This window comes from Phaethon aethereus, assembly GCF_964289735.1.
Source record: "Phaethon aethereus genome assembly, chromosome: 3".
NCBI classification, from domain to species: Eukaryota; Metazoa; Chordata; class Aves; order Phaethontiformes; family Phaethontidae; genus Phaethon; species Phaethon aethereus.
Genome location: NC_138576.1, coordinates 53,489,523 through 53,510,306, shown reverse-complemented (window position 1 = coordinate 53,510,306; position 20,784 = coordinate 53,489,523). Strand labels below are relative to the sequence as shown.

The following is a 20,784-nucleotide window of genomic DNA, read 5'->3' as shown; positions in this document are numbered from 1 at the left end:
GCAGAAAATCAAGCTGTGGTCTAGCACAATGGTTTTCATGGTGCGTTCTTTCATTCTGCTGTTAGTGCAGACTCATGAAAGCTGATGTTGAGAAGTGTGATGTTCGAAGGGTAGAGACCAGCATGTGCATCCTCTCAGGGATCCACAGATTTCTAAAAGTTGAAAATCGCCTGGTTTTTTTCCATATCCAAACTTATGCCTTAATAACTAGAACATTGAATGGCTTGTAGGTGCTCTGAATGTTCTTAATTTGAGACATTGTATGCTCATTCTGGTGAAGGGCAATGAAGCTGGTGAAGGGTCTGGAGAACAAGTCTTATTAGGAGCAGCTGAAGGAACTGGGGTTTTTCAGTTTGCAGAAGAGGAGACTGAGGGGAGACCTTATCGCTCTCTACAACTACCTGAAAGGGGGTTGTGGCAACGTGGGTGTTGGTCTCTTCTCCCAAGTAACTAGTGACAGGACGAGAGGAAATGGCCTCAAGTTGCGCCAGGGGAGGTTTAGATTGGATATTATGAAAAATTTCTTCACCAAGAGGGTTGTCAAGCATTGGAACAGGCTGCCCAGGGAGATGGAGGAGTCACCACCTCTGGAGGGATTTAAGAGACGTGTAGATGTGGTGCTTAGGGACATGGTTTAGTGGTGAATTTGGCCGTGCTAGGTTGATGGTTGGACTTGATGATCTTAAGGGTCTTTTCCAACCTAAACAATTCTATGAATTTCGATACTGCAAAATTTTCACGAAGGCTGAGAAACCATTAACCATCCAACACTGACCCAGTATGCAAAATTATTTTCAGAGAGGTGTTGTGTTATTACTACGAAGAAGATCGTTAGGATTATGTTTGTGTAACAGCAGAATTTGCCACTGTATATCATGTAACCCTGTCTGATCTGTATTGCTTTTGTCAATGAATCAAATGTTGAGAACTGCTCTAAATTTGTACCTTTTGATTGAAATGCACCTGAACTTGTTCCATAAATTTATCCTGTCTGCAGAACCTGAAAATAACCTGAAAAAATTCAAACTTGGGGACTACTTAAAAGAAGAAAAAGATGCAGTCATTAGAAAATAAATGTTTACCTTTTCTTTTTAGGTCAGAAGACTTGTCTCCACTTACATGGTATCTTTCCTTACCTCTATGTACCATATGATGGTTTTGGACAGCATCCAGAATACTATCTTCGTCAAGTGGCATTCAGCATTGACAGAGCACTTAATGTGGCTTTAGGCAATCCATCTTCTACTATTCAACATGTTTTCAAAGTTTCATTAGTATCTGGAATGTAAGTATGATCTGTTAGGATTTTTGGTTATTAGTTTTGAAATGTTTTTGCAGTTGTGCTACATAGAAGCACTTACTATGGATGTGGGTGACTGCAGTGCTTTTCTTTTTTCTTTTCCCCTCCATGTGTGTCTTTGTACAGGCCTGTACAACTACTAAATAACTCTTCTCACTTGCTTTGACTTTAACATAATGAACAGGTTTTCCCCCAAATGCTTGACACAACCATTTTTTCCTAAACTTAGATCCTAGTGTCTGTCATGTTCCCAAATCTGTTCCTTTTAACTTTTTCTGCCTCTGCTATTACAGCAGTACTTCCCAGCCAGCATTTTCTACCTGTCTGGGTTATTCTAGGTTCCCTGTGACCAGGCATGTCTATTGGACCCTGACTCTAGGTCTCCTTTTCTTTGTTCATCTGAGATGGCCCCTTTAGGAAGCACATCACAGAGACTGTCAGGTTGTATTCTGATTCTGTAAATCTGATTCTCCCAGCAGCACAGGCCATGAAGGTGGAGGCTCTTAAACATTAATGTACTTCTCTGTCAAGCTGACTGTTGTGTTTTATTTGTTGTGGCTTTCTGCTACTGCTGGAACTATATGCTATTATTGACTATTAATATTTTAAAGATTCTCTTAATCAATTTTTATTTAACTTCCATAAACAAGGACTGAAAAATATGTCAAAACATAGTGAAGACAGGAAGCTGTCCTGGAGGAACACAGTTAGTCTATACATGCATTTAATTTTTCACCTTGAGAACAGCGTAAATGCTAGGTTTTGGTACTGTACTTATTTTCATGCACTTTTGAAATATGTTCTAACTGTTAAGTTTAGGAAGATAATCCTGTTCTTAGCCAGTTTTAGTGGTATCTTCTAGATACTGCTAGTAAAGTGGCTGCAATAACTTCTTTTCATTTTTAATCAGAATATTGTGACATGTTTTTGCAGTAACAAGGAAGCTAAGCCACCACATTTCTTATTTTTGTTCTTTTTGTGAGAACTATGTGAGTTGTATAGCTTTTCATCTCAACAGTGAAAGCTGGGCACAGTAAACTGCTGAAGACAATCTTTCCTCAAATCAGTGACAAAACAAGAGACAGAGGTTAGGAGAACTTGCCTCTTTCTCACCTCTCTTGCCTTAGAGCTTCAAAACAGTCATTACTGAAAGTCAGGTGCTCATTGCCTCAACGAAGCACAGGAAAGAGTGTTTCATGTATTTTGTTTGCTTCCATAAGAAGCTAATGGGGAGCATCCTACAGAAATTGTAATACAGCTTGTGTAGTCACACAAATCTGTTTGTTCTGTTCTGACCTGAGTCAGATTCTGCTCATAGATAGTATACTGTCTCCATGGTGAGAAACCTGTATTTTTCTTTAAATCTTGGAGATTATCTTATCCCTTCCTTCCTGCATTAGCAGGGAAATTGTTATGTAATAGAGGTGTTTGCAAAACCTTTATAGGTTTAACGTAAGGTTTCTGTTGCATTAACTTCTAAACATAGTGGAGGTCCAGGAATACAAAGAGGTGAAATACACTGTCCTTGTGCATTGTGAAGTTGAAGTAGGTGTTCCTGGCTAACCTTGGCAGTGTTATAAATCTTGCTGTCCCTGCTGCCATGTCAATGTGAGTATGGATCATTTGTCATGCAAGTGCTGACTTAAAAAAAAGTAGCTTTTCATTTACATGCCTACAGCACATTGAGTCATTGTAACTCAATGTATGTAACCTGTCATTAGGTTTATACTGTCTCTATAAGGAGATTGATTCATTATACAAGATCTGTCTGCCTTTTTTTCAGCTTAACAGCTTTAAGTTTGTTCTTTCAATGTAGCTCAGTTTTAATATCATAAACTTTTTTTTAACAGTTTAGTCTAGCTTTTGGAGATATTAGATGTATGCATATTTAACCATATTAAGGATGACAGTATTAATGCTGTAGTTGTGCAGTTCTGCTGAGTTTGCATTTAATTTAGGACTGACATCCCTCTTACTACTGAACTTAATTTTTTAGACTTAGCAGGTAAGCATCGCAGTTGCATTTTTTATAATATTTTTGACAAAGAGATTTTATTTTACTTTGTAGAAGTAGCATTTAAACTTCTGCATTCCTGAATTTCTGTTGACTTTGGTTGCAATTACTGCAAACTGTAGACTTCTTGCATTCACTCAACGTGGTGAGTTGTGGCCTGATTCCTTAACATGCTGTTTTGCAATCATGTTAGATTAGATTAGAATTCTAGATGCTGAAAAGTCAGTAATTCAGTCAAGCAATACCAGAATTAATGCTGCCCATTCAACCTCAGTTTAGTCTTGACATATTCATTATGCTACGTATTCTTTAATTGCATTCTCAAATCCTATTTTCTTCAGGATTCATGCCTCATTTAGTGCACAAGATGATTAGTAATCACTGAAAAGGGGCAGCTATTCACTCATCTAAGCTGTTCTCATTGTTATTTATATTACGTGGCCAGTATTTACTCATTTACACCTGATCTGCAGAATTAATGTCCTTAAGGACTTTGTTGCAGCATTTATCAGAAAGGCTGAATGCTGTTTTTGAAGCAGTCCAGCGCTAATAAATTTATTAAAAATACTATTATGATGGTGTGCTATCAGTGTGTTTACATGTGGGGAAAGTGAGAAATAATGTTAATCCAGAAGTGCCTTCTAATTTTTTTTTTTTAGATACTTTGTCATGCATAGGGCCTATTCTTTTTATTTTTAACATTTTATATAGTAAAATAGTGCTCCCCTTTGGCCTGACACATGGGAATTTTTATTCTCCTGGATCTGCAGTTTATCTTCTGATTATTTTTTTTTTTTCCCCCCTGGATTTAATACTCTTTACAGTAAAGTGTGGTTGGATAACTGCCACAACATAACTGGATAGCTTCTTGCTTTTACTTCTTCCTCTCCAGGCCTTTTTATGGTTACCATGAAAAGGAGAGACAGTTTATGAAGATTTATCTTTACAATCCTGCAATGGTAAAAAGGTAAGGATGTGGTCATATGAAATTCTGGCTGATTTCCTTATACCTTGTATTAAAAAGCCAATTTTGAAGCAAGATTCACCTACATCGTAACAAAATAAAAGCAACAAAATTATTTTCCAAATTTTTTGAAACACATTAAAAAATTGCTAATCTGAAGTACACCAATAATCTTTTTTAAAAAAGCAGTAGCATGTTAGGAAAGCAAGACCAAAATATACTTGCCTTTAGTTGTCTTGTAACTGTAATTCTTGAACAATTAAAAAAATTTGAATCAGGTTACTTTTCCTGTAACTCTTAAGGAAAACAGGAAAACAATGTGGTACTCTTTCATATGTCATAAAGTGGATTTTGGTATTTTTTAAGTTTTTAAATTCCAGCGCCAATTACTAAATTTAAAATATACTTGGAAAACTTCATAGTCTTTGTTATTAGATAGTTTCTGTATTTCTCGGAGTAATGTTCTGTTAAATGAAAGCACAGTGGACCTCAATCTCACTGTCATGTAGTTTCAGTAAATTGTAAGGAGGAATTATTTCTCAAGCATAAACAGAAATCCCTTGAGTGTGTAGTATTACCTATTATAATCTTTTTTCTTTTTTAAAGATCTAATACCTGATCGTAAGATAGGATTGTCTGCTTTTTGTTCTAGGCTAGTAAAATTTTGCATGATGTTAAATTTTTGTCTTAATGTAATCTGTATGCATGATAACATTACAGTTGTTTTGAACTTTGGAGCTTCTCATGTTTGAATTATTCCTATCTAAATAAGAACTGACACTTCACTTAAATTACTCCTTTAATTTTTTTGTAAAAAAACTTTTTTGAATCTACTTTGTTGCATTTAGAAATGCTTAGTGCTTTTCTTCGATTTATAGATACATCCTGTTACTTGGAGATAAATTTATTGCACCAATTTATAATTATCCACATACCTGCAGTTATTTTTTCATGTGGAGATGTTTAAAAGAGCAGATTTGTCATGCTTCTAGGAAGTTGTAAGAATACTGCTTTTGTGTATACAGGACATCTTCGTGTATACATCAAGGAGAACTAGAGAGACTTTCAAAAATACTACTAGTGTGTAGGCATACAGCCACCACAGTTATTCTGTAGAAAGATTTCCATGGACTATAGTGGCTTTGGATCAGCTGCAGCAATGTTAACAACATTGCTGCAAAACAGCATGGTTTGATGTTTTTCAGAGGGGTTTTGTTTTGGTTTTGGGTTTTGTTTTTGTTTTTTTTTTTAAACTGGAGGCTAGTCACAGCTCCTTTGTAACTAACGCTTTAAGAAGTTTACATATTTTATGTTTTGATAAAATCAAATACCAATACTGTTGTACTGGAATAACTTTTTGTTTATGTCCTAATTTGTCTTTAATTTTAGAGTATGTGAGCTTCTGCAAGGTGGAGCCATAATGAACAAATCTTACCAGCCTCATGAAGCCCATATTCCCTACCTCCTTCAACTCTTTATAGACTACAACTTATATGGAATGAATTTAATAAACTTGGCTGCTGTCAAATTCAGAAAGGCAAGGAGAAAAAGTAAGGTGTTTATTTCTTAAGACCGAATAATTGTTTTGAAGGCTAAAAACTACCATTTTGAACAAGATGTCACTAGCTGTCAGACTTTTGCCATAGTCTGTGGTTGAATGGGTGTCATGTGGTGTTTCCCTATAGTTTGCTTTCAGTGTCAAAACAAAGTCTGTGTGTTGCTTTGTATAATTTTTCCTTTTTGTGCCTGTGTATTGGGATTGAGGAAGAGTCTGCTTCCTGAAATGAGATGCAGTGTATCAAGAAACACGTGTTCTGTCAGCAGTGTGGCTGTGACCATTTTCACAAGATGACCAGAACTCTTTTCAATTTAGAAGATTAAAAATAGTTGAAATTTATTTGAAGAATTTACATAAAAGTTCGCATACTAATACTGTTGCTTTAATTTTTTGACATTTGTTTTTTATCCCTATATCAATTATAAGTCTTTTTTTTGCTGTGGTAGTGTCTTTACAAAATTATGGCTAATCATTATGCTCTGCTGACAAATAATGTTTTTGATTAAAATGTTTGTGTTTGTACTAAGGTCATTTGCTCTATGGTGAAATTTGAACTATAAATGTCGGAGCAAAGGAGGTACTTTAAATTTTAATTTTAAAAATTTAGTTTTGCATTTTGAGTGTACACACTTCTGTAAAAATGAAGTTTGGCAAGAACATCCATAATGATACCTAAATGCTTCAGTCTAAAGGGGAGGTAACAGTAGGAAAACCATAATGTCTTTGGTATTTAACATTTAGAAAAATAACTATTCTTTACTTAAATCATAATTATTCCTACAGCTAAAGGAAGAGTTGAAAACAATGATAGTGTCTTTCTGTAAAAATGAGTAAGAATCATGCTGACTCTAATTTTGTCACATTATTTTAATGCATATATATTCAGACAGCAATAGATTAGTGCGTGAGGTTTCATAACTGATTCTCATCTAAAGAAAAATACTTTTAGCGTACTCAGCAATAGGCCACACCTTCTGCTGTTGTCAAAACTGTAGGAAGACAAAAGGTCAGCCATGGACAGAGCATCTTCAGGATCTTCAGTCCTGAGGAGGTATAGTTAGGTACCTTCAGTCTTCCAAACATCCGAAGTGCCTTCTGGAGACATGCAATGTGATCGTATTGAATAGTTGCTCCCACTCTTTTTCCATAGCTCTTTTGCCGTTCTCTTTCAGATGATAGATGAAAGACACAAACTATTTCTATTCTCCTTCATTTATTTAAGGATGAGAGACCTAGGTCTTGAATGGGGAGAAGAGGGTGAAAGAGGAGCATGGGCTGAGACCAGTGGATATTAACTGCCCTGGTAGGGGAGAATCCAATAGGATAAAAGCAAGAAAATGACAGACTACCTTGTCCTGGCTTGATCAGATAATGGCAGCAGTGCTGCTAGCAAGAGTCACACCGCTTTGAGTGGCTCCACATCACACATGTACAACTAGCCTGCCTCAGTCTGTTGCAGTCCCCAGGCACAGGATCACTATCTACTACTCCTAGCCCAGCAGCTGAGTGACACATGGTTTGTTCCTGGTACAACCTCAGAGAGGCAGTGTTGTCAAGAGGCCAGCCCTTGCACATCAGCCATGAGAAACACCATCCCTTCTAAGCTCAGGCCTGTTGGAGTGGTGTAGAAGGCACAACCTCTGCTTACGACTGACATGCTTACCTGCCTGTTCCACAGCTTCTGTGTTTTGGGGGTATGCATTCCTTTTAATCAAGTGTAGCTCGTGCCATGCAGGCAAGGCTGAACATTGTTTCTTAGATGACAGTAAAAGCCTTTGCCTAAAGATGTGGAGCAAACACTTACTTTTCTTCCCTTGCAGATGATGATATAAAAATAGTTCTGGCAAGGAACAGAAAATTCACTAATAGGTCAGTTCCTAAATGTAAGTAAGCAGTCCCAGGAGCCTGTTTCCAGTGGTATTTTTGCACTGAGATAAGTAGATTGTTTTGAAGGCTGAGAGAGGTCAGCAGGCAAATTTTTAGTAACAGGAATGCTCTGCCTTCATCAGCCTGTATCCAGAAGATGCAGGAGTTCTTTTTTTCAAGTTCTTCTCTTTATGGATAATGAGGAAAGAAGGCTGCAAATTCATTTGTGTACCTGTGCCACTAAAACTATTACAAAACTTTTGTTTTCATTAGTTGAATCTTCTTCAGTGACTCTGAAAGACCCTGATGTGTCACTGCTACTGTCTTTAAAGATCTTCATGTCAAGAAAAGAGGAATATTGAGTTGCTTCTTAATATGAAGAAACAACCTTACATAGGAATTTGAGCCTTGATTTTTAAAAGTATTTGACAGTAGAGTTCATAAAGAATTAAGAAAGGGGGTAATGCACTGAAAGTGCTCTGGTGTAGTATTTGAAATATGATTTTTAGAAATAATAGTATATATTTTACCAGTTGGCCTATAATCTCGCATAGCTGTTGTGATGTATTTTCCTTTACGATATACAACTATTCGGTCCTGTTTCATCAACTCAGAATATTAAAGTTGCAGATGGAAAGTAACAAGAGATGTTTCCATGCATAGTCAGCTTGCATTTTAATACAAAGAATTAGCTGATATGCCACACAGTGAAAACATGGCTGTGTTTCTTCCTGGACCTGCTCTGCCCAGGGGCAAGGTCGTCACTTTTGAACAGCATAGACACTAAGCTACACTAGGTTTGAGCTGGGTCTGTGTAAACGGCATCAGATATTTTGTGTTGTCTTTCTGGAATCACCTGCTTAGGCATCGCAGTGGATAGGTCATCTCAGTGCAGGTGTGGCTGAATATGAACTAGCTCCTGTATAAACACAAGCATGTCTTTTCATCACACTTAAGTGCCACATTCCGTGTGAGTGTAGTGTCTGTGTGCCCCATCAGTGCACTTAAGACTCTGATGTAGGGGCAGGGTTTGCAGGAACTAGTCTGGGTGCAGTAGGGTTGGTCTGGAACATATTTAATTAAGCCTGCTGGATTTTGGTTGCCTCTATTTGTAGCTTCTAAGGCACTTTTGGCATGGTGTTTCCCAGTTGCTTCTGCAGTAACTATATTATTCAGGGATTTTTGCCACATGAGATATCTCAATCCCTGCTGTTCCAAGTAGTGGAATTCACATTGACAAGATTCTGTTATGAAATTTACTCTTAAATTATAGAATAAAAATATATGTTTTCATAAATATTTCTTTATTGAAGGCCTCTGACAATTGACTTGTTAAATATACACTAACTGAAAAAGTGCAAAAGTGTTTGCTATCACTGAAAGGTAAACTTTATACCAAAAAAACCCCTGCTAGTGTGTGACAGCAACATAGATGAGAAAATTCAGTGTTCAAGCTGGTCTTTCCCACTCATCTAGGAGACTAAGTAGTTTTCAGGGTCTTCTCCCATTCTACCTCCCCCCAACTCCATTCATGGGCTTTTTTCTTTCTTGTGCCACATCCTGGGTATGTTGTCTTTACTTCCTCTGAAGAGTGAAAGTTTAGGAGGAGACCACAAGGAAGGTAGTAAATCTTCAGAGTGGACTTCTCCAGCATGACTTTGGAGCACACTTCCTTACATTGAGATCTCCGAGCAAACTCACATGGTGTTTTCTTTATTTGTAGGTCAGACAACATCTGCTTTCATTACAGGTGTCCACTTACTGCTACTGCCACTGCATCTGGAATATATTGTATATTCTCTCTCAGCTCACAGATAAGAAAGAGGAAAAGTGTGAAGTAGAATTTAGTGTTTTCTTTGGCTTCTGATTTCCATTGGGATCTGACCTGAGGACCCAGACACCTTGGAATCCTGAAGTTCACATCAGACTCTGCATGATTTACTTTGAAACTCAAGCGAATAGAAAAAGATTGAATTTAGGTTAAGATATGACTGGAAAACAGCAAGTGTAATTCTAATAATGTCAGTGTGTTGAGAATATATTTTTCTTTTGATATGTATCTACATGTTAGAAAGTTAAATCATTTAATTGACAGTAAAGTTAGTTTTTGAAGATGGTATCATGTGGTGCTACCTTTAGGAGCATTTGGACTGGTAGTATTAAATAATAAATACAATTATATATTTATATGTGTAAAAAAAAATTGCAGCATAAATGAATTAATTTCTCATTCTACTTTTCTTTCTAAGGTGATACATCAGGTGTAAGTAAACGTCAAAGAATTCGTTTGCCAGAAAATTCAAACAGTGCATCTTTCATTGAATGGGAAGAAGATGAAATACCAAGGTCAGCATGTCAAATTTTTTTTTATGTATGCTGTATTTTAATATACATATATATCAACTTGTATATTCTACGGGGTTCCAGTCTCTCATTTAAAGGACCCTTATATGTTTTATATGTTAAAAAAAGGCGGGGGGGGCTAATGTGACACAGATGATTGTTAATTTAGTTTCTTTGTATAGTTTTGGTCATCTGACACTTTCTGGTGTATGGTTGTGAAAATCTAACTGGGGATAATAATGGAAATATATGCGGCAAATTCAACTTTCTGCGTTTTGGAAGATACATTTCTAGCTATTGACTTCTGATGAAAAGCTAAGCAAGTTTAATAGTTATAGGGAATACTTACACCTGAGTTCATAGATTTTGTTTTTGTAATCACCCTTGACTAACATGAATAGTGTGCTGTCAGTATTCCAGTTTGTCGATTTCAGATAGCTACATGAGAATCTCAGCTTCGAATTTTCATGTCTGTCTCTCCCATGTTCTTCCTTTTTTCTAGACATTTCCTAGTCTACAGCTTGTAATTTCTAATAGCTTTAGCTCTATATGAAAAGAATTATATTTGGGATGTTGGGGGTTTTGGGGCTGGGGTTTGGGGGAGAGAAACAGACAGTATCTGGTGCTACCTTGATTTGTATAGTTTACCCATAGCAAGTTCATTATTTAAGCTACTTTCCAATGTTTGACAGATCCTGTAAATACTCTCATCTTGTAGTCTTCTCAGTCTTTGGGTAGTTCCTGTCATTCATCTGAATAGCTTATCATGCCCAGTATGCCACGCTGCTTGCTAGCATTATGTACTGGGAGCATTCACTTCCCCAGTAGAAAGTAATTGCCTTGAAACCATACTTCAGATTTTTCTAGTGTGCAAAAACTTGAGCTTGTGCAAGGTAGCATCTGTTTTTCTGATTCTACTACTCCTACTTTAAGTAGGTTTTGTAGAACATTTATCTGTTGTTTGTCTTGTGATTTTACTTGTGGTCAATTTGTACACAGTTTCTTAGGCTTCTCCTTTTTCACTGCATACTTCATTCATAGTCTGTTTCAACCTTTGTTTGGCTCGGTTATGTAAGCCATGTTACTTAACCTTTGGGGGGTTGACTCATAAGTTAGAGCAGGATTATCTGCTGTTACTTTACACAGATCTAAGGCAGGCAGATAAAAAGAAGGCAGCACTTCCTGGCGCTCAGACCCAGAGAGGGATAAGCCCAGCATAGCAGGAGCCTAGGGTGTCTTCTCTGCAGGCTTCTCAGCCTTATGGCTGTATCCACAAGCCTTCTTTCCTCCTTACACACTCTTGTGTACACCGCCAGGGGTTTAACACCTCACTTGTGCCAGTTCTTCTCCAGCTCTCAACACACTTCTCAGCAGTGGGATGTTAGCAGTAATGGGGCAAATATCAAGCCTGTCCATTTCCCGAGCATTCATTCTCTGTACTTTTGCCAGTAGGAATTTCTTTCTTGAATGTAAAGCCTGAATACTATGTAGTATACCAAACAAATTCTCTCTAGCCCAATATGCAACAATACTGGTAGTTCTCTCCCTGATATGCTTTAGTCTCATTTTCCATGTCAGTTTGGCTTATAAATGTTTTAAGAGTTATTAGTACAAGATGTTTCTCCTCTTCCTTTTTTTCCAAGTGATAATCTTCCATTTGGAGTCCCTTATAAGTTTATATAGGGTCTTGCATCCCATTTTTAAATATCATCCTGTTTCTATTACTCTACTTCTAAGTTACCCTGCTTTCGTTTTATGATGCTATGATCTGGTTATATATCCAGTATGTCTACCAGCTTGCCTTATTAGCATATTTCATTACTACACTCCTCTGTTTCCTGCCAACAATATTAATGAGATGTGAAATAAACTCAGTCCCAGAAACTGGTCTATATTCAATTCTACAAATTTTGCATCAGCCCTCAGTCTTTTTTATGTAACCAATAGGAATTTCACCTTTAGACAGCTCTTAAAATGCTTTAATAATTTAGGAACTAATTTACACCTCCTCCAACTGAAATTGCTTCCCATTCAATACTGTGTCAAACATTTCCTTTGTCTAGACAATAAATTACTTTATTAAAGGTGTTCTAGCATGGCTGTGTTCCACATGCTGTAGGATGTACATGCCACTGTAAAGTTACAAACCTAAGCTCCTTTCCATTCCTGATTTTACTCTGTTCTATATCTACAAACTTAATTGCCTGTTATAATTTCTCCTGCATTATTTATGGGAGGCATCAACTGGAAACAATATTCTTGTAATCAAACCCATACTGCAGTTTGTCCCACTTTCAGATTACGTTCCTACTTTCCTTTAGGAATTCCTAAAGTTATAAAGAAAAGCCCTTTCCTTTAGGAAAAGGAAAGTAGAGAATTTCCTTTAAAATTCTGAAAACTTGCATGTAGGTTGGTTTAATGGACCCGTAACTGTCATGATCAACCTTGCTGAGGGTAAATCTGACCCATATAGTATATGAGATATCTATCCAAGGAAACCCTTGTAACTGTGTCCTAAAATGATTGTGACTCAGATTTTTTCCATACTGTTTTTATTCTTGTGGTCTACATCATTACTTGATATCTTTAAAGCTTCCCTTCTTCCTTTATTTCTATCTTTCCTTGACAAAATATATTCTGTATTTCTAAACATTTGGTTTCTGTGTATAGCTGTATCAACAGCTATATTTATTTCTAGTTTCATGTGCAATGTCAGCACTTTATTATTCAATTTTCTTGAATTCAAGTTGAGATGTTTAACTGTTTCGTGACTTGTTCAACAAAAAAATTTTACTTACTGTATTTCACCATTTGACTGCTTTTTCCAGCAGCAGTTGGAGTTTCTCCTATGTGTCAATATTGAACTTCTAAGTCTGGGGTCTCACCAGAGTGGAACAGAGGGGCAGAATCACTTCTCTTAACCTGCTGGCCACACTGCTTTTGGTGCAGCCCAGGAGACACTTGGGTTTCTGGGCTGCGAGCGCACATTGCCTGCTCATGTCCAGCTTTTCACCCACCAGTACCGCCAAGTCCTTCTCAGCAGGGCTGCTCTCAATCCCTTCATCCCCCAGCCTGTGTTGATACTGGGGTTGCCCTGACCCAGGTGCAACCTGGGAAATGGAGAGATCTGACAAGTAACATTATTGCACAGTCTATCAGTTATGGAATATTAAAGATTTCTACTAGATTTGTGACTGTTGTAATTGCTTTTCTCGCTTTCAGGATGTACATGTTTTTATTTAGCTATTTGATTCGTCATAAAATGTGCACGTTATTCAAGTCACTGGAACATCCTGCAACTAAAGACGTTTTTTCTTCCGTGAACAAAATATGGAAAAATATATGTGAAAGTTTAGAGGCCTTATCAGTGCTTTTTATTGACACATTTCAGATTCTCTGTGGGGTTAATTTTTTATCTACTATCCTCAGTTTAACATTATAAATACCTGAGATGTAGTCATCACAGAACTTGTTTCCCTAGGCTGTCATTAATGTTGGTGAATTAAGATACTGACCGTGATGTCCATTATTCAGGGGTTTTGAGGGCTTTGATCTAGATAACTGTATGTAGTGGACACTTTTTTTAATTGTGTGTCCACTGTTGCTTTAATTCATTGCCTCAGCATCTGAGGAACCAAACCTTGATACTTTCTTTGAGCACAGGTTTCATCCTACATTGTTATTATAATTATTATGCCAGTGGATAGTGCCAACAAACTTTCACATTCTTCAAAAATAAGGACGGTTCTCTCTAGTCTCAGAATAATTTATTTGGAGCTTTTTCTACAAAGGTATGATGAATTTATATTGCGGTTTTTCAGCATAGTGTGCAGGTATAAAAATTTTAAATTAGTTGGTTTGAGTATCTCAAGTAGCCTAGTCATGGCAGCTCAGTGTTGTGCAACCCTGATTTATCTTGCTGCTTAGGAGAGTAAACTTCTGTTCTCTTGCAGCTGGGTTGCTTCCATTCCTATGCCACCTCACTTAACCCTTCCTTTCATATATCTGTATTATAGGTTGTACTTTGTGAACAATTCTATGTTCTTTTTTACAAAATCAAACCTAGATGCTATGAAAAGCTTTGGCTTTTTTTTTTTTCCCCTAACCTTGTTCTAATACAGATACTCTCAAATCGTGGTTTTGACATTACGTAAAATTATCTTTTTCTTTGGAAAACTAGTGCATGTGATGAGGCAGGTGGTTAGTCCGTTGTATAGGGCAATCTGTGTCAAACAGACCACTTCCGAGTATCTTCCAAAGCATAAGAACTGCTAATTACCTGAAGTAGTTCATATTTTCAACTAGCTGCAGCTAGGAGACTGGACATGTTCTGACTTATTCATGCTGTCTTCTCACCTGCTAATTGCAGCACGGTAGCTGCTCATGATATGTGGTTTGATCTGGGAGAGTAGGAGATACTGTTGCTTCATGTATTTTCCTGATGTGTTGCGCATGTTTGTTTTAGGTGAGCAAAACCAGCAAACCTAACAGCTGACCAAGCTGTTGACAGTACTCGGATCAAATAGTTCTCAAAGATGCGTGTAATCATGTTAAATAACAGTACTCCAGGACAGTTTGTACTCTTCCCTCTCCCCCTGACATTTTTGTTTTAGAGTAAATTAAAATGTTAGAAGGGCCAGTCAAAGCTGTTTTGTTTTCATACGCCCTTTAAGGTTTTTCCTGAAGTGGGAACAAATGGCTCCTTGGCCTATGTGGCTTACCTGGATGTTGCAGAAGCTTGTGGTGCTACTGCCCTGACTTCTGTTAGTGCAAGTGTCTAATGACTCACCTTGACAAGGATGTTAAATGCCAAGTTAATGAATCTACTGTATTGAGAAAACACTTTTGAAATCTAATAAAAATCTGACTGTACGTGTCAGTTGTCTTTATTAGTCTCCACATCAGTCTGCGGAGTGTGCAGTTTTGACTACCACCCCTGCCTTAATCCTGAAAACATTAATGAGAATTATGATGATAAATCCTAAATTTGTTTCAAAAAAGGGCTCTTGGTATCTCAGTGTTTTTAATTTGAATAATATGCCATGTTAATCGGAATACTGTAGTTTTTGATAGAAAGACTCCTTATATCTGTTTGATTTAGAGTTTGGGCAAAATGAGCTTTTCTGCTTCTAATTGCCTAAATAATTTGAGTCTTGGTGACTTGCAGACAAAGAACATGCTTTAAATTAATATTATTATGGAAGCACACTTAAGTTATAGTGACAACTACCAGTTTGTTTTGAATTCATCAATATTGAATTTAGTGTTATTTTGTAGGATAAATGCATATTATAATCTCTAAATAAATAATCAGATTATTTGGAAAGCTCTTACCTAACTTTGTCTGCAGTATTGATCAGTTCTCAAGACAAATCACTGGCCACGCTCTTCATAGGGATGTGGAAAACCAAGACATGTCTTTTTGACAAAATGTCCAAGCTAGTTAAAGGGAAGAAAATAGAAAGCTTGTTTTTTTTGTCAGAGGAAAGACAAATGTTTCAGTTAATGGTTTTAGTCATCAAACAAACTCTTCAGAAGTACGTCACTAACACTAAAAATACATTTTGTCTTAAACTTTTCAAGAATTTTCTTTCTTTTTTTTTTTTTTTTGGTTTTTTAATGGGACTGTTTAAATAAAGAGAAAATTAGTGAAAGTAGAAAGCTCAGAGCTTTACTGTTGTGTAGAATCCTAGAATCATACAATAATTTGGGTTGGAAGGGACCTTTAAAGGCCATCTAGTCCAACGCTCCTGCAATGAGCAGGGACATCTTCAACTAGATCAGGTGGCTCAGAGCCCCGTCCAACTTGACCCTGAATGTTGCCAGGGATGGGGCATCTACCATCTCTCTGGGCAACCTGTGCCAGTGTTTTGCCACCCTCATTGTGAAAAATTTCTCCCTTCTCTCTCATCTAAATCTGCTGCCTTTTAGTTTAAAACCATTACTCCTTGTGCTGTCGCAACAGGCCCTGTTAGAAGTTTGTCCCCATCTTTCTTGTAGGCCCCCTTGAAGTACTGGAAGGCTGCAATTAGGTCTCCCGAGAGACTTCTCTTGTCCAGGCTGAAGAGCCCCAACTCTCTCAGCCTGTCCTCATAGCAGAGGTGTCCCATTCCTCTGGTCATTTTTGTGGCCCTCCTCCAGACCAGTTCCAACAGGTCCATGTCTACCAAACAAGTCAAAGACATGTCTTGACCAGATTTCTGGTCATTTACATGTCTCATTTAGCAAAGGACAGTATTGAAATCAGAAACTTTTGTGATATCGGTGACCATTGTGTATTGTGGTCCCTTTTCACTTGTTCCCAGAAATGCTTTGATTTCATGAAGGGAGCAGACAAAATTTTTGCAGCTTCCTCCCTTGTTCTTGTTTCCCAGCAGTCTTGCAGTTCATTCTTATTACGTGATGAAAATGCAAGTTTCGGCTTGCCTGCAGTTCCTGTTGCCTGCCGTGCAGGCAGTCTCTGAATGCTTTGATGAATACGAGCACCCAAAGTGCATGACATGAAAAGTATGCATCTTGATCATATTATGGACTTGTTTCTCAGCTGATGGCGTTATTGGGAAGGGAGGGAAGTGATTGCAGTAGATTGTCCTTAAAGTGTGCGTTAGGGTATGGGCAGTCTACTTCTGCTAAAAAGCTGAGCTGCTTTGGTTTAGGAGTTCTGTGATCTGCGCTCTTAGTTCTCACAATAACTCTGAAACAGTACTGCTGACTGGAGGGATTAGTAATCATGTATTAATGCAAGGCATCTTACAGTTGTTAATGAATTCTACAGAAGTGCTTCACAACTTCTGCCAGACTACTTTTGGATGTTTAGAATAAAGAAATATCCTGCTCTGCCTTCTTTTGCTGTAACTGAGTGAAACATACATTTACATACAGAGTGAAAAATACATTTACTGTATTAATGCAGCCACAAAATGTGACATCACAAATTTTAAAATATGGCTGCCAAGAAATTATTCTAGAAATTTTGTTTTCTCTGTTTTTAAACTACATGCTTTCAAAATATTAAGTGTCGGGCAATTTCTAAAATTGATTTTCAAGATGCCTATTTCTTATCCCTCACTCCATTAAAAATCCAATTGCTGAGATTTGTGTGTTGTTTCTCAGTTTCGTATTATGTGTAACACAGGATTTTACTTTCCAGTAGAACTTACGTTATTATAATGTGATAACAGGAGAGCAAAGATGATTCTTGAAAGCTGAGTCTGCTGCTGTAGAGAGGTTGAGGTTATCACAGTAACCCCTGTCAGCCTTATGTAGGGGAGTATTTTTTTCTTACCCCAGAGTAAAGTTACACATCAGCTGAGTAATTGAACTGGTAATACAAATTGAACTTTGTATTACTGTGGTATATAGAGTCAACAACCAAATATCTAGATCTCCTTTTAGTCCTCTCTGTCTTTTCCCTTATAAGTGCCAGTAAATAGATATTTTAGGATTGGTTTAATTTCTTCCTAGATTTCTAACACTGTTTATTTCTATCTTGTTCAGTTCTCTATCTAAACAGTTAAGCTAACAAGCTGTAAGTTTACTCTGTTGTTGGGTTTTTTTAATCTCCCCTGGAGATTTAAAAAAAAAAAAAGGTGGACTTTTTCAGAACTTAACTCTTTTATGGTTAAAAATAATTCTCTGGTTTCCCTGTAAGGTGTCAATGTTTGTATTTCAATTGACACAGATGTAAAAAAGTAGTTATAGCCTAACAGTTTCAGTTTTCTCTGCATGATACTGTCATCTAACAGTCTACAAAGCAAAGTATTTGTTTTCCAGTGCCTTTCTTAATCTTTATGAAGTTCACACACTATTGTGGATCTAATAAATAATTCTTGCTTTTGTAATCACAAATGGATGGGTTTGTTATCTTAAACTAAGTCGTATGGTACATTGATACACTTCAGAAATGTTAGATCTCCATTCTGCTGACAGAACTGGACGTCAGTGAATGTAGTGACTTCTATTCAAAGCTTATAGAGAGCACTGAAAATATTAATAAATTATATCTTATATCCCATGCTGAGATTTTTGAGGCTCTGTGTATGTCAGGGAATGTAGGAATACCAGTAAAATACCAGTTAATTAACCTAGACAAAGGGTCCTGAAGAATAGCATTATTTTAACCATGACGAGCTTTGAGTGGATTTTCTGTGTTTCCCTAAAAATTTGCAAATGGTAAACAGACTTCCACATAAACCTGGGAGGTTTCTCTTCCTTAGCTTCCTCCATGGACTCCTTAAAATTAGTACACTGACAGCAACAGGTGGAAGGCCGCTGACCTTAACAGATCTGAAAAGGCACTGCAGGAAGATACCAGAACATTGTACAACAAGCTTGAATCTGTTTCTAGTATTTTAAGTCTTAACCAAGCCAGTTACCCTTAGTTCTGCACATATTTGGGATGCTAATACTCTGTTTATATTTACCAGGCTACCTCTAAGCCCCCTAAATAAATTTAAAAAACCTGAAAAATGAAACACTTTTTGCTTCACTTCCCTTAGTTGGAAGTGTTAAACTGTTTTGCATTGCTCTGAATTGTGAATGTGAGAGAAAAATTCTTGTCGCTCTGTTTTTTGGGCGCAAGATCATGCAAATGCAGATGGTCCTATTGGCTGAGAGTTCTACAGAACATTTCATCTTGCATTTGAGGAGAACAGTATTGTAATTGCTGTAGTATTTAGAGTTCTTTACCACTTCTCCCCAGAAAAGAAAAAGCTAATCCCTTTAAGTTGAAGATACAGATTTCTCATCTAATTAGATTTGAATACGACCATTAATTTAAGGACTTGCGGGTGAGGATGAGAACTGGTAATTCTGTATTGAGGTACTCACCCGCATTCCCCTCTGAAATATTTTAGATGTTAGTCCTGTTAGAAAACAGTGCTGATGCATGTTTCAAAATCAACATATCGATTAATTATTGATTAATTTTATATTAACCTGTACTATTTATGTCATCACAGCTCTTTAATGTTGAAAGGTGTTCAGGCACAAAGTACCTGTGAATTGGAGGTGGATGCAGTAGCTGCTGACATTTTAAATCAACTGGATATTGAAGGTGAAGTGTTAATAACTTTCTATGTAAAATGTTCTAAGGCAGGAGCTATATTGTCATGTTTTTTCAAGGCTTGGCTTAGTTAAGCCACAATCCAGATTTCAGTGTCAGTGAATTGCTATCTACAAACTTAGATTTCTAAAAAAAATAAGAATTAAATGAACTCTGAAAAAAAACATGTTATAAGAATAGCCTATTGTCAGAGCAATAGAAAGAGGTTTTTGTTAATGCATAACAGAAGGTTTCAGAGCTATAAGAAGAGTAAGTGAAATATCAAGTATGTGTGCATGTGTGTACATGCATACACACACATGCTTGGTGAGAAGACCAGCAAAAGCCAAAGGTCTAGATAACAAATAGGACATCTGCATAACACTGAATCCTAGAGTAAGGCAAGAATTGCAATTAAAAAAACAACAGGTTAGAATGAAAAAAAAGATGAAGAATGTCAGAATCTAACTGGGGGTGGGGGGGGAGAATGCTTCATCACGTTGACAGACTTTCCTTTGTGTATTATTGCGTATTTCAGCCCAGATTGGCAGAAACCCTGGTTTGCAAGCTATATGGGAAGATGAAAAGCAGCGACGGAGACAGAAATGTGAATCTTCTCAGATTAAGCCACCTGAGTCACAAGGTAAAAAAAAAAAAAAAAAGTGCAACTTTTAATCAAAAACTTTGAATGACAAGCAAGCAGGAGTAGAATTTAAATCAGTGTATCAAGTTTGAGGGCTTTTTAGATGTACTGTTTTTTTTAGTTCCAAGCTTACTGATTGTCCAGTATGCGTATTCCAATTTTAAAAGCAAGATACATAAACTTGCCTAAAAACATCATGATTCAGCTAGTGGCAAAGCATTCAAGGCAGAATGAAAGATAATGACAGTTAAGATTGCATGCTTTATGATGGAAAACATTTAAATGTTTAAATAGTGGCTAAATTAAATCTCTTATCCTGAAGCTTTCTGTGGTAGTTTATGCATAAGGGCAGTTCCTTTGAATTTCTGTGGAGTTATAGCTGAGGTGGTGTTAGATGAAAATTCTAAAAAGATGGACAAATCCCTGTATTTTTATGTAAAATTCATTGCACAGGGAAGACTGTGCTCCGCAAATTAATTGCATAATGAACAGAGCTATTCTCTGCAGAACCTAGGCCATGTTTCTTTTAAAATAAGAATGATATTTGGCAAGTAAGCCAGAGGATTGCAAGCAGGGAAGAGGCAGATTCCTGGCTAAGGCAGACAGTTTTCTGTGTTTTGGGGTTTTTTTCCTGCATTTGTGTAGTGTTATTCAGGCTGCATAAACCAGACTTTTCAAAATTGTTCACTGATTATTCTTTTCCTGGATGCTCACCTTGGTGTAATTGCAACATGATTTGTAAATGCTGTTGATACTTGCAGTTGCAAATGAGATCAGTGGGAGTATGTGAAGTATTTTAAATTGTTTAAATACACTTGAGAAATTGGCCCTCAAATTTGGCACTTAAAATTAGTGGACACTTCAACTTTGAGCCATCTCCTAATAGAATTAGTAATTTTATCTGCTCTCTGTGTTGAGAGGTCAAAGTAAAACTGAATAACGCATATTTTAAAAATTTTAAAGACCGTGGATTTGTGCCAGCAACGGAGAGTGAAAAATTTTTTCAGAAGAGGCTTAAAGAAATCCTCAAGCAAAATGACTTCTCTGTGTAAG

The 20,784-nt window shown here is 37.0% G+C and overlaps 1 protein-coding gene across 1 annotated transcript in view; it reads left to right on the top strand.

The window, feature by feature from the left end:
- REV3L (REV3 like, DNA directed polymerase zeta catalytic subunit) overlaps positions 1-20,784 on the top strand; it is a gene marked incomplete at its 5' end in the record, with an annotated part of 125,919 nt that overhangs the window by 48,820 nt on the left and 56,315 nt on the right. The window contains 7 exons of the mRNA XM_081998525.1: positions 1,096-1,285; positions 4,207-4,281; positions 5,668-5,837; positions 9,952-10,048; positions 19,006-19,100; positions 19,627-19,731; positions 20,695-20,779. Of these exons, the coding sequence (XP_081854651.1) occupies positions 1,096-1,285; positions 4,207-4,281; positions 5,668-5,837; positions 9,952-10,048; positions 19,006-19,100; positions 19,627-19,731; positions 20,695-20,779 (817 nt within the window). The remainder of the gene's footprint in view (positions 1-1,095; positions 1,286-4,206; positions 4,282-5,667; positions 5,838-9,951; positions 10,049-19,005; positions 19,101-19,626; positions 19,732-20,694; positions 20,780-20,784) is intronic.